Source organism: Molothrus aeneus, unplaced genomic scaffold, assembly GCF_037042795.1.
Source record: "Molothrus aeneus isolate 106 unplaced genomic scaffold, BPBGC_Maene_1.0 scaffold_30, whole genome shotgun sequence".
Lineage (NCBI taxonomy): Eukaryota > Metazoa > Chordata > Aves > Passeriformes > Icteridae > Molothrus > Molothrus aeneus.
The window spans coordinates 5,582,405-5,595,188 of record NW_027098964.1 but is presented as its reverse complement, the minus strand read 5'-3'; the positions used below and the strand labels follow the sequence as shown (position 1 = coordinate 5,595,188).

General features: G+C 53.0%; 1 protein-coding gene across 1 annotated transcript; it reads left to right on the top strand.

Annotated features, from left to right (window-relative positions):
- The first annotated feature begins 1,332 nt into the window (after window positions 1-1,332).
- UBL5 (ubiquitin like 5) lies at window positions 1,333-11,926 on the top strand. Its single transcript, XM_066570578.1, has 5 exons — window positions 1,333-1,388; window positions 4,010-4,067; window positions 7,262-7,345; window positions 8,238-8,275; window positions 11,679-11,926. The coding sequence occupies exons 2-5, from the start codon at window positions 4,012-4,014 to the stop codon at window positions 11,720-11,722; spliced, it is 222 nt and encodes a 73-aa protein (XP_066426675.1). The 5' UTR covers window positions 1,333-1,388; window positions 4,010-4,011; the 3' UTR covers window positions 11,723-11,926.
- The last annotated feature ends 858 nt before the right edge of the window (window positions 11,927-12,784 follow it).

The following is a 12,784-nucleotide window of genomic DNA, read 5'->3' as shown; positions in this document are numbered from 1 at the left end:
GGATTTGGGGGGATTTAGGGGAGATTTGAGGTGGATTTGGGGTGAATATGGGGGGATTTGAGTTGGATTTGGGGGGATCTGAGGGGGATCTGGTGGGATTTGGGGGAGATTTTGGTGGATTTCGGGTTAATATGGGGGGATTTGGAGGAATTTGAGGGAATCTGGGGTGTTTAGGGGGATTTATGGGGGATTTGGGGTGGATATGAGTCGGATTTGGGGGAATTTAGGGGGGATTTGGGTTGGATTTGGGGGAATCTGGAGGGGTCATGGGGGGGTTTAGGGGGGATTTGAGGGGATTTTTGGGATTTAAAGGGAATTTGGGTGGGATTTGGGGGAGATTTTGGTGGATTTAGGGTGAATATGGGGAGACTTGGAGGAATTTGGGGAAATCTGCAGTGTTTGGGGGGATTTATGGGGGATTTGGGGTGGATTTGGGGGGATTTTTGGGGGGATTTGGCGGGATCTGACTTGGATTTGGGGGAGATTTGGGGTGGATTTGGGATGAATATGGGGGGATCTGGAGGAATTTGGGGGAATCTGGAGGGGTTTGGGGGGATTTAGGGGGGGGTTTGGGGTGGATTTGGGGGATTTGAGGTGAATTTGAGGGGATTTGGGGTGGATTTGGAGGGATCGGGGGATTTGAGGGGTTTAGGGTGGATTTGGAGGAACTTCGGGGAATCTGAGGGGGGATTCAGGGCAGATTTGGGGTGGATTTGGGGGATTTTGGAAGGATTTGGGGGGTTCTGCAGGGGATTTGGAGGAATTTGGCTGGTTTGGGAATTTGGGGGGATTTAGGGCAGTTTTGGGGAATTCTGGGGATGTTTGGTTTGGATTTTAAGGCAGATTTGGGGGGATTTTTGGGCGTGTTTGGGGGGATTTAGGGCAGGTTTAGGGTGGATTTGGGGGATTTTGGGGGCATTTGGGGGGTTCTGCAGGAAATCGGGAGGAATTTGGTTGGTTTGGGAATTTGGGGGGATTTAGGGCGGTTTGGGGGGATTTTTGGAGTATTTGGGTTGGATTTAAATCAGATTTGGGGGACTTTGGGGGTGTTTGGGGGGATTTAGGGCGGATTTGGGGTGAAAATTTCCCCCGTGGGGTCGGGATGAGGCTCTGAAGCCGCTTTTGCTCAAACCGAGAAAGAAAAAAAAAGAAGAAGAAAAAAAGCGACTTATAAATAATAAATTTATTATTGATAAAAGTTACCAATTTATAAACTTTAATACATTTATAAAAGTTATCAATTTATGAACTCCAATAAATTCCCCAGCCGTTCCCCTCAGGCCCGGCCGCCATCTTTGGCCACGCGCGATGACGTCACTTCCGGCGCGCCTCTCTGACGTCACATCCGGTTCCGGCGCGGCTGTGGCGGAGCGAGGAGGCCCCGGGAGGTACCGGGGGCGATTTTGGGGTCCCGGGGGGGATTTTGGGGTCCCGAAGGGGCTCAGGGGGTGCTCGGGGGGTCCGAGAGGGAGCGGGGCCGGGTCTGGGGCGGCCTCGGGGGTCCCGGGGGTGGGACCGGGGCTTTTCCCGTTTCTCTGCCTCCGTTACCGACCCCGCTTCCCTCTCCCCCTTCCCCCGTTCTTTTCCCTGTTCCCCCTTTTCCTCCTCTTTCCCTCCCGGTTCTTCCCCTTTTCCTCTTTTTTCTCCTTTTCCGTTTTTTCTCTTTTTCCTCCTCCTCCTTCCCTTTTTCTTTCGGTTTCCCTCTTTTCCCCTTTTTTCCCCTTTTTCCCCCTTTTTCCCCCTTTTTTCCCCTTTTTTCCCCTTTTTCCCCTTTCTCATTCTCCTTTCCCCCCCTTCCCCTTCCTCCCGGTTTTCCCGTTTTTTCCTCTTTTTTCCCTTTTCCTCCCCCTTTTCCTTTTGCCCTCTTCTCTCCCCTTTCTCATTCTCCTTTTCTTCCTTCCCCTCTCTTCCCCCTTCTCCCTTTCTTTCCCTTTTCCTTCTGGTTTTCCCTTTTCCTTTTCCTCTTTTCTCCATCCACTTTTCCCCTTTTTTTTTCTCTTTTCCTCCATTTCCCATTACCATTTCCTCTTTTCCCCCTTTTCTCCCTTTTTGCTCTTTTTTCTCCTTTTTCCCATTCCCCCCATTTCCAATTTCCCATTTCTCCTTTTCCCCCCTTTTTCCCCATTCCCATTTCCCCTTTTCCCATTTTCCCTTCATTTCCATTGCCCCTTTTTCCTTCCTTCTCCCCCATTTTTCCCATTTCCATTTTCCCCCCATTTTCCCCTTTTTACCCCTGTTCCCCCATTTCCCCTTTTCCTCTTTTTCTCCCATTTCCCATTTTCCCCTTTTTCTCCATTTTCCCCCACTTTCCCCCCAATTTCTCATCCTCTTTTCCCTTTTCCCCCATTCCCATTTCCCCCCCTTTTTCCCCTTTTCTTCCCTTTTTCCTCATTTCTTTATTCCCTTTTTCCCCATATTCCCATTCTCAATTTCCTTTTCCCCTTTTCCTCCATTCCCTTTTCCCCCATTTCCAATTTCCCCTTTTCCTCCCTTTTCCCTCATTCTCATTTTCCCTTTTCCCTCCTTTTCCCACTTTTATCCCCCTTTATTTCCCCTTTCCCCCATTTTCTCTCTTTTTGCTCTTTTTTCTCCTTTTCCCCATTTCCATTTCCCCCATTTCCATTTCCATTTCCCTTTTCCCCCCTTTTCCCCCTTTTCCCCATTTCCCATTTTCCCCTTTTCCCCCTTTTCCCCATTTCCCATTTTCCCTTTTCCCCCTTTTTCCCATTCCCTTTCCCCCCTTTTCCCCATTTCCCATTTTCCCCTTTCCCCCTTTTTCTTCCTTTTTCTCATTTCCCCATTCCCATTTCCCCCCTTTTTCCCTGTTTTCCCCCTTTCCCACCCCTTTTTTCCACATTCCCATTTCCCATATTCCCCATTTCCCCCTTTTTCCTCCTTTCCCCATTCCCATTCCCTTTTCCCGCATTTTTCCCACTTTTTTCCCCTTTTCCCCATTTTTCCCCATTTTCCCCCATTTTTTCCCCCTTTCCCCCCATTTTCCCCATTCCCCCCCATTTCCTCCTTTTTCCCCTTTTCCCCCATTTTCCCTTTTTCCCCATTTTTTCCCCTTTTCCCCCCATTTTTCCCCATTTTTCCCCCATTTTCCCTTTTTCCCCCATTTTTTCCCCTTTTCCCCCCATTTTTCCCATTTTCCCCCCTTTCCCCCCATTTATTTTTCCCCCATTTTCCCCCATTTTTTCCCCATTTCCCCCATTTTTTCCCCATTTTTCCCCTTTTCCCCCATTTTTCTCTTTTTCCCCCCATTTTCCCCTTTCCCCCCCTTTTTCCCCCATTCCCCCCCCTTTTTCCCATTTTTTCCCATTTCCCCCCATTTCCCCCCATTTTCCCCCCATTTTTCCAATTTTTCCCCATTTTTTCCCATTTTTCCCCATTTCCCCCATTTTTCCCCCCTTTTCCCCCCCATTTTACCCATTTTTCCCCATTTCCCCCCTTTTTTCCCCTTTTCCCCCATTTTTCCCTATTTCCCCCATTTTCCCCCATTTTTCCCCTTTTTCCCCATTTTTTCCCATTCCCCCATTTTTCTCCTTTTCCCCCATTTTCCCCTTTCCCCCCCTTTTTCTCCCATTTCCCCCCCTTTTTCCCATTTTCCCCCCATTTCCCCCATTTTTCCCCATTTCCCCCCATTTTTCCCCATTTTTCCCCCATTTTCCCTTTTTCCCCATTTTTTCCCCTTTCCCCCCATTTTTCCCATTTTCCCCCCTTTTCCCCCCATTTTCCCCTTTCCCCCCTTTTTCCCCCATTTCCCCCCCTTTTTCCCCATTTTTCCCCCCATTTTTCCCCTTTTTCCCCATTTTCCCCCCATTTTTTCCCCTTTTTCCCCATTTTCCCCATTTTTCCCATTTTTCCCCATTTTCCCCCCATTTTCCCCCCATTTTTTCCCATTTTCCCCCCCTATTTTCCCCCCTATTTTCCCCATTTTCCCCCCATTTTCCCCATTTTCCCCCCATTTTTCCCCATTTTTCCCCATTTTCCCCCATTCTGTTCCCAGCCATGATCGAGGTCGTCTGCAACGACCGCCTGGGCAAGAAGGTCCGGGTGAAATGCAAATATCCCAGCTGGAAACCGGGGATTTGGGATTTGGGATTGGGGATTTGGGGGATTTAGGGGGGATTTAGGGGCCTTCCGGGGGGGGTTGGGGTGTGGGGAGGGATCTGGGGGGATTTTGGGGGGATTTGGGGCATTTAGGGAGGATTTGGGGGGATTTTAGGGGCGTTCTGAGGGGATTTGGGGTTTGGGGAAGGTTCTGGGGGGATTTGGGGAGGTTTTGGGGGGTTTGGGGGGATTCGGGGCATTTAGGGAGGATTTAGGGGGGATTTAGGGGCGTTCTGAGGGGATTTGGGGTTTGGGGAAGGTTCTGAGGGGATTTGGGGGGATTTTGGGGGGATTTGGGGAGGTTTTGGGGCATTTAGGGAGGATTTTGGGGGATTTTAGGGGTGTTCTGGGGGGATTTGGGGTTTGGGGAAGGTTCTGGGGGGATTTGGGGGCATTTTGGGGGGATTTGGGGCATTTAGGGGGATTTTAGGGGTGTTCTGAGGGGATTTGGGGGAGGTTCTGGGGGATTTTGGGGGGATTTGGGGAGGTTTTGGGGAGATTTTGGGGCATTTGGGGGGATTTTAGGGGCGTTCTGGGAGAATTTGGGGTTTAGGGAAGGTTCTGGGAGGATTTGGGGGAAATTGGGGAGGTTTTGGGGCATTTAGGGAGGACTTTAGGGGTGTTCTGGGGGGATTTGGGGTTTGGGGAAGGTTCTGGGGGGATTTTGGGGGGATTTGGGGCATTTGGGGAGGATTTAGGGGGGATTTAGGGGCCTTCTGGGGGGTTTGGGGAAGGTTCTGGGGGCATTTGGGGGCATTTTGGGGGGATTTGGGGAATTTGGGGGGATTTTAGGGGTGTTCTGGGGGAGTTTGATGTTTGGGGAAGGTGCTGGGGGGATTTTGGGGGGATTTGGGGCATTTAGGGAGGATTTGGGGGATTTTAGGGGCGTTCTGCAGGGGTTTGGGATGTGAGGAATGTTCTGGGGGGATTTGGGGAGGTTTTGGGGCATTTAGGGAGGACTTTAGGGGTGTTCTAGGGGGATTTGGGGTTTGGGGATGGTTCTGGGGGATTTGGGGCATTTAGGGAGGATTTTGGGGAGGTTTTGGGGGGTTTAGGGGGCATTTTAGGGGTGTTCTGAGGGGATTTGGGGTTTGGGGGAGGTTCTGGGGGGATTTGGGGGGATTTGGGGCATTTAGGGAGGATTTTGGGGGGGATTTAGGGGGGATTTGGGGAATTTGGGGGGATTTAGGGGTGTTCTGAGGGGATTTGGGGAATTTGGGGGGATTTAGGGGCCTTCTGGGGGATTTTGGGGTTTGGGGAAGGTTCTGAGGGGATTTGGGGAGGTTTTGGGGGCATTTTGGGGCATTTAGGGAGGATTTGGGGGATTTTAGGGGTGTTCTGAGGGGATTTGGGGTTTGGGGAAGGTTCTGAGGGGATTTTGGGGGGATTTGGGGCATTTAGGGAGGATTTGGGGGATTTTAGGGGTGTTCTGAGGGGATTTGGGGTTTGGGGGAGGTTCTGGGGGGATTTTGGGGGGATTTGGGGAGGTTTTGGGGCATTTAGGAGGATTTAGGGGGGATTTCGGGGAGGTTTTGGGGGGATTTGGGGAATTTGGGGGGATTTGGGGGCGTTCTGGGGGGATTTGGGGTTTGGGGAAGGTTTTGGGGAGGTTTTGGAGGATTTTGGGGGCAGTTTTGAGGTTGATTTGGGGCAGGTTTTGGGGTGGTTTTAGGGTGTTTGGGGGCAGGTTTTGGGGTGTTTTGGGTGTGGTTTTGGGGTCTGTTTGGGGTGGTTTTGGGGTTGTTTTGGGGCAGTTTTAGAAGATTTGGGGGCAGGTTTTGGGGGCAGGTTTAGAGGATTTTGGGGGTTGTTTTGGGGGCAGGTTTGAGGTGGATTTAGGGCTGTTTTGGGGCAGTTTTGGAGGATTTTGGGGTGGATTTGGGGGTTGTTTTGAGGCAGTTTTGGGGGCAGGTTTTGGGGTTTTTGGGGGTATTTTGGGGTTGTTTTGAGGCGGTTTTGGGGGCAGTTTTGAGGTTGTTTTAGAGGATTTTGGGGTGGTTTTGGGGGCAGTTTTGGAGGATTTTGGGGTTACTTTGGGGCGGTTCTGGGGTTATTTTGGGGTGGTTTTGGGGCAGTTTTGGAGGATTTTGGGAGTTGTTTTGGGGTATTTTGGAGTTGTTTTGGGGCAGGATTTGGGGGCAGTTTTCAGGTTGTTTTAGAGGATTTTGGGGTGATTTTGGGGCAGTTCTGGGGTTATTTTGGGGTGGTTTTGGGGCAGTTTTGGAGGATTTTGGGGTTACTTTGGGGTTATTTTGGGGCGGTTTTGAGGTATTTTGGAGTGGTTTTGGGGGCAGTTTTGGGGTGGTTTTGGGGCAGGTTTTGGGGTATTTTGGAGTTGTTTTGGGGCAGGATTTGGGGGCAGTTTTGAGGTTGTTTTTAGAGGATTTTGGGGCGGTTTTGGGGGCAGTTTTGGGGTGGTTTTGGGGGCAGTTTTGGAGGATTTTGGGGTTATTTTGGGGTGGTTTTGGGGGCAGTTCTGGAGGATTTTGGGAGTTGTTTTGGGGCAGATTTTGGGGTTGTTTTGGGGTATTTTGGAGTTGTTTTGGGGCAGGATTTGGGGGCAGTTTTGAGGTTGTTTTAGAGGATTTTGGGGGCAGTTTTGGAGGATTTTGGGGTTATTTTGGGGCAGGTCTGGGGTTATTTTGGGGTGGTTTTGGGGGCAGTTTTGGAGGATTTTGGGGTACTTTGGGGTTATTTTGGGGCGGTTTTGGGCGTTCTTTTGGGGTTCTTTTGGAGCAGGTCTGGGGGTTCTTTTGGGGTGGTTTTGGGGGTTCTTTTGGGGTGGTTCTGGGGTTATTTTGGGGTGGTTTTTGGGGTTCTTTTGGGGTTCTTTTGGGGTGGTTTTGGGGGTTCTTTGGGGTGGTTTTGGGGGCAGTTTTGGAGGATTTTGGGGTTATTTTGGGGCAGTTCTGGGGTTATTTTGGGGTGGTTTTGGGGGCAGTTTTGGAGGATTTTGGGGTGGTTTTGGGGTTACTTTGGGGTGGTTTTGGGGGCAGTTTTGGAGGATTTTGGGGTTCTTTTGGGGCGGTTCTGGGGGCGGTTTTGGAGGATTTTGGGGTTCTTTTGGGGCGGTTTTGGGGGTTCTTTTGGGGTTCTTTGGGGGCGGTTTTGGGGTCCCTCTGTGCCCTTTTCCTTGACGGCGGGGCAGCCCCGAGGATTCCATCCGGGACCTGAAGAAGCTGATAGCGGCACAGACCGGCACCCGCTGGGACAAGATCGTGCTCAAAAAATGGTCTGGGGGGCATTGGGGGGCATGGGAGGGTATCTGGGGGGAATTGGGGGGCATTGGGGGGCATTGGGGGCATTGGGGGGCATTGGGGGGCATTGGGGGGGGAATGGGGGGTATCTGGGGGGCATTGAGGGGAATTGGGGGGCATTGGGGGGCATGGGGGGATCTGGGGGGCATTGGGGGGCATGGGAGGGTATCTGGGGGGCATGGGGGGCATGGGGGGCATCTGGGGGGAATTGGGGGGGCATTGGGGGCACCTGGGGGGGATCTGGGGCATCTGGGGGGCATTGGGGGCACCTGGGTGAGCTTTGAGGGCACCTGGGGGAAATTGGGGGGGAATTGGGGGCACCTGGGGGGCACTGGGAGCATCTGCGGGGGAATTGGGGGCACCTGGATGAGCTTTGGGGGCACCTGGGGGGCATTGGGGGCATCTGGGGGGCATGGGGGGCATTGGGGGCCGTTGGGGGCATCTGGGGGGGCATTGGGGGCACCTGGGGGGGCATTGGGGGCATCTGAGGGTTTTTGGGGAGGGGTTTGGGGGGCTCTAGGGGGACACCTGAGGGGTTTGGGGACACCTGGGGCGTTTTAGGGTTTTGGGGAGGGTTTTGGGGACACCTGAGGGATTTGGGGGGGCTCTAGGGGGGCACTTGGGGGGTTTGGGGGGCTCTAGGGGGGCACTTGGGGGGTTTGGGGAGGGTCTGAGGGCTTGGGAGAGCTTTGGGGGAACCCCAGGGGCTTTGGGGGGCTCTAAGGGGGGATTTGGGGGATTTGGGGGCACCTGAGAGGTTTGGGGGGCTCATGGGGGCCCTGGTGGGGATTTTGGGGGGCCATGGGGGGGGGGGCTCCTGCTCTGGGGTTTTGGGGAGGGGGTGACGCCCCCACCCCCCCCCCCCAGGTACACGATCTTCAAAGACCACGTCACACTTGGGGACTGTATCCGTAAAAACCTGACCCTAAAACCTGACCCTAAAACCTGACCCCAAAACCTGACCCCAAAACCTGACCCCAAAACCTGACCCCAAAACCTGACCCCAAAACCTGACCCCAAAAACCTGACCCCAAAACCTGACCCCCAAAACCTGACCCCAAAAATCTGACCCCAAAACCTGACCCCAAAACCTGACCCTAAAAACCTGACCCCAAAACCTGGCCCCAAAACCTGACCCCAAAACCTGACCCTAAACACCCCAGAACCCCAAAAACCTGACCCCAAACCCTGACCCCAAAACCTGACCCCAAAAACCTGACCCCAAAAACCTGACCCTAAAAACCTGACCCTAAAAACCTGACCCCAAAAAACTGACCCCAAAACCTGACCCCAAAAACCTGACCCTAAAAACCTGACCCCAAAACCTGACCCCAAAAACCTGACCCCAAAACCCGACCCCAAAAACCTGACCCCAAAACCTGACCCAAAAACCTGACCCTAAAAAACTGACCCTAAACCCCAAAAAACTGACCCTAAAACCTGACCCTAAACAACCCCCCAGAACCCCAAAAACCTGACCCCAAAAACCTGACCCTAAAAACCTGACCCTAAACACCCCAGAACCCCAAAAACCTGACCCCAAAACCTGACCCCAAAACCTGACCCTAAAACCTGACCCCAAAAACCTGACCCTAAAACCTGACCCCAAAACCTGACCCCAAAAAACTGACCCCAAAACCTGACCCCAAAACCTGACCCTAAAACCTGACCCCAAACCCCCCAGAACCCCAAAAACCTGACCCCAAAAACCCAACCCTAAACCGCCCAGAACCCCAAAATCCTGACCCCAAAATCCTGACCCCAAAACCCGACCCCAAAAACCTGACCCTAAAACCTGACCCTAAAACCTGACCCAAAAACCTGACCCCAAAAACCTGACCCTAAAAACCTGACCCCAAAACCTGACCCTAAAACCTGACCCCAAACCCCCCAGAACCCCAAAAACCTGACCCCAAAACCTGACCCCAAAACCTGACCCCAAAACCTGACCCCAAAACCTGACCCCAAACCCCCCAGAACCCCAAAAACCTGACCCTAAAACCTGACCCTAAAACCTGACCCTAAAACCCCCACAGAACCCCAAAAACCCAACCCCAGAACCCCAAAAACCTGACCCCAAAACCCCCAAAAAACCTGACCCCAAAACCCCCCAGAATCCCAAAAACCCCAGAACCCTCAAACCCCCAGAAACTCTTCCCAAAACCCTCCAACCCCAAACCCCCAACCCCAAACACCCCAAAACCCCCCAGAACCCCTCCCTAAATCCTTCAACCCCAAAACCCCAACCCAAAACACCCCAAAACCCCCAAATCCTCCAACCCCAACCACCTCCAGAACCCCAAAAGTCCCAGAACCCCAAAACCCCCCAGAAACTCTTCCCAAAACCCTTCAACCCCAAACCCCCAACCCCAAACACCCCAAAACCCCCCAGAACCCCTCCCCAAAATCCTTTAACCCCAAACACCCCAAAATCCTCCAACCCCAAAACCCCAACCCAAAACACCCCAAAAACCCCCCAGAAACTCTTCCCAAAACCCTTCAACCCCAAACACCCCAAAACCCCCCAGAACCCCAAACCCCCCAGAAACTCTCCCCAAAACCCTTCAACCCCAAAACCCCAACCCCAAACACCCCAAAAGCCCCCAGTACCCCTCCCTAAATCCTTCAACCCCAAAACCCCAACCCCAAACACCCCAAAACCCCCCAGAACCCCTCCCCAAAATCCTTTAACCCCAAACACCCCAAAATCCTCCAACCCCAAAACCCCAACCCAAAACACCCCAAAAACCCCCCAGAAACTCTTCCCAAAATCCTTTAACCCCAAAAGCCCCAAAATCCTTCAACCCCAAAAATCTGACCCAAAAAAAACCCAAAAACCCCCAAATCCTCCAACCCCAACCACCTCCAGAACCCCAAAAGTCCCAGAACCCCAAAACCCCCCAGAAACTCTCCCCAAAATCCTTCAACCCCAAAACCCCAAACACCCCAAAACCCCCAAATCCTCCAACCCCAAACACCTCCAGAACCCCAAAACCCCCAGAAACTCTTCCCAAAACCCTTCAACCCCAAAACCCCAACCCCAAACACCCCAAAAACCCCCAGAACCCCTCCCTAAATCCTTCAACCCCAAAACCCCAACCCAAAACACCCCAAAAACCCCCCAGAAACTCTTCCCAAAACCCTTCAACCCCAAAACCCCAAACACCCCAAATCCTCCAACCCCAACCACCTCCAGAACCCCAAAACCCCAAAAACCCCCCAGAACCCCTCCCCAAAACCCTTCAACCCCAAACCCCCAACCCCAAACACCAAAAAACCCCCAAATCCTCCAACCCCAACCACCTCCAGAACTCCAAAACCCCCAAAACCCTCCCAGAGACTCTCCCCAAAATCCTTGAAGCCCAAAACCCCAAACACCCCAAAAACCCCCAAATCCTCTTCCCAAAACCCTTCAACCCCAAAACCCCGACCCCAAACACCCCAAACACCCCAAATCCTCCAACCCCAACCACCTCCAGAACCCCAAAACCCCCAGAAACTCTCCCCAAAACCCTTCAACCCCAAAACCCCCCAGAACCCCAAAACCCCCCCAGAACCCCTCCCTAAATCCTTCAACCCCAAAACCCCAACCCAAAACACCCCAAAAACCCCCCAGAAACTCTTCCCAAAACCCTTCAACCCCAAAACCCCAACCCCAAACACCCCAAAAGCCCCCAGTACCCCTCCCTAAATCCTTCAACCCCAAAACCCCAACCCCAAACACCCCAAAACCCCCCAGAACCCCTCCCTAAATCCTTCAACCCCAAAACCCCAACCCCAAACACCCCAAAACCCCCCAGAACCCCTCCCCAAAATCCTTTAACCCCAAAAGCCCCAAAATCCTTCAACCCCAAAAATCTCACCCAAAAAAACCCCAAAAACCCCAAATCCTCCAACCCCAACCACCTCCAGAACCCCAAAACCCCAAAAACCCCCTAGAAAGTCTTCCCAAAACCCTTCAACCCCAAAACCCCAACCCCAAACACCCCAAAACCCCCCAGAACCCCAAAACCCCCCAGAAACTCTCCCCAAAACCCTTCAACCCCAAAACCCCAAACACCCCAAAACCCCCAAATCCTCCAACCCCAACCACCTCCAGAACCCCAAAACCCCAAAACAACCCCAGAAACTCTCCCCAAAACCCTTCAACCCCAAACCCCAAAAACCCCAAATCCTCCAACCCCAACCACCTCCAGAACCCCAAAACCCCAAACCCCCCCCAGAAACTCCCCCAACCCCAAACCCTCCCACCCCACCCCCCAAAAACCCCAAAAACCCCAAATTTGTTTTCCCTGACGGCGCCTCCAGATGAGATCCACGACGGGATGAACCTGGAGCTCTACTACCAATAGGGCCGCACCAGTAAAACCCAGTACAAACCAGTACAAACCAGTACAAACCAGTACAAACCAGTATAACCCAGTACAAACCAGTATAACCCAGTACAGACCAGTCCGGACCAGTGCTCCCAGTATATCCCAGTTCCCTCCCCCATTTTCCCCCATTTCCGGCCCGGCCCCGTTTGTTGATCAATAAAGGCGATTTTGGGGCCTCCGGGCGATTTTTGGGATTTTTCTGACCATACCCTGGAGCCTGTGTCGCGATATCGCGGTTTTAAGGCCACACCCGGAAGTTGTGTCGCGATATCGCGGTTTTAAGGCCACACCCGGAAGTTGTGTCGCGATATCGCGGTTTTAAGGCCACACCCGGAAGTCGTGTCGAAATATCGCGGTTTTATGGTGACATCCGGAAGTCGTGTCGAAATATCGCGATTTTAAGGCCACACCCGGAAGTCGTGTCGCGATAGCGCGATTTTAAGGCCACACCCGGAAGTCGTGTCGAAATATCGCGATTTTATGGTGACACCCGGAAGTTGTGTCGCGATGTCGCGGTTTTAAGTCCACACCCGGAAGTTGTGTCGCGATATCGCGATTTTAAGGTCACACCCGGAAGTTGTGTCGCGATATCGCGGTTTTAAGGCCACACCCGGAAGTCGCGTCGAAATATCGCGATTTTATGGTGACATCCGGAAGTCGTGTCGAAATATCGCGGTTTTATGGCCACACCCGGAAGTCGTGTCGAAATATCGCGGTTTTATGGTGATTTATCGCGATGTTTCCCACGGGGGTACCCGAGCCTGGGAACGCAGAGCTCCCGGCAGGGATAAACCCCGCGATATGTGGGGATCGTCGGCGATACGAGAGGAGAATCGCGACAGAGGCTCGGAGCAGGCGCTGCTCGGGGCAGCCCCGTCGTTATGGTAACGGCGGGTTTCCAATCAGGCACCGCGCGGGGCAGCCCCGTTGCTATGGCAGCGGGGGGCCTTCCTTAGGGGCGACGTGTTGCTATGGTAACGGCGAGTTTCCAATCAGGCGCCGCGCGGGGCAGCCCCGTTGCTATGGCAGCGGGGGCCT

Coding starts and splice junctions, on each gene's coding strand:
- UBL5 (XM_066570578.1), top strand. CDS start 4,012: ATGATCGAGGTCGTCTGCAACGACCGCCTGGGCAAGAAGGTCCGGGTG. Junction 4,068..7,261: donor AAGGTCCGGGTGAAATGCAA/ATATCCCAGCTG, acceptor ACGGCGGGGCAG/CCCCGAGGATTCCATCCGGG. Junction 7,346..8,237: donor AAGATCGTGCTCAAAAAATG/GTCTGGGGGGCA, acceptor CCCCCCCCCCAG/GTACACGATCTTCAAAGACC.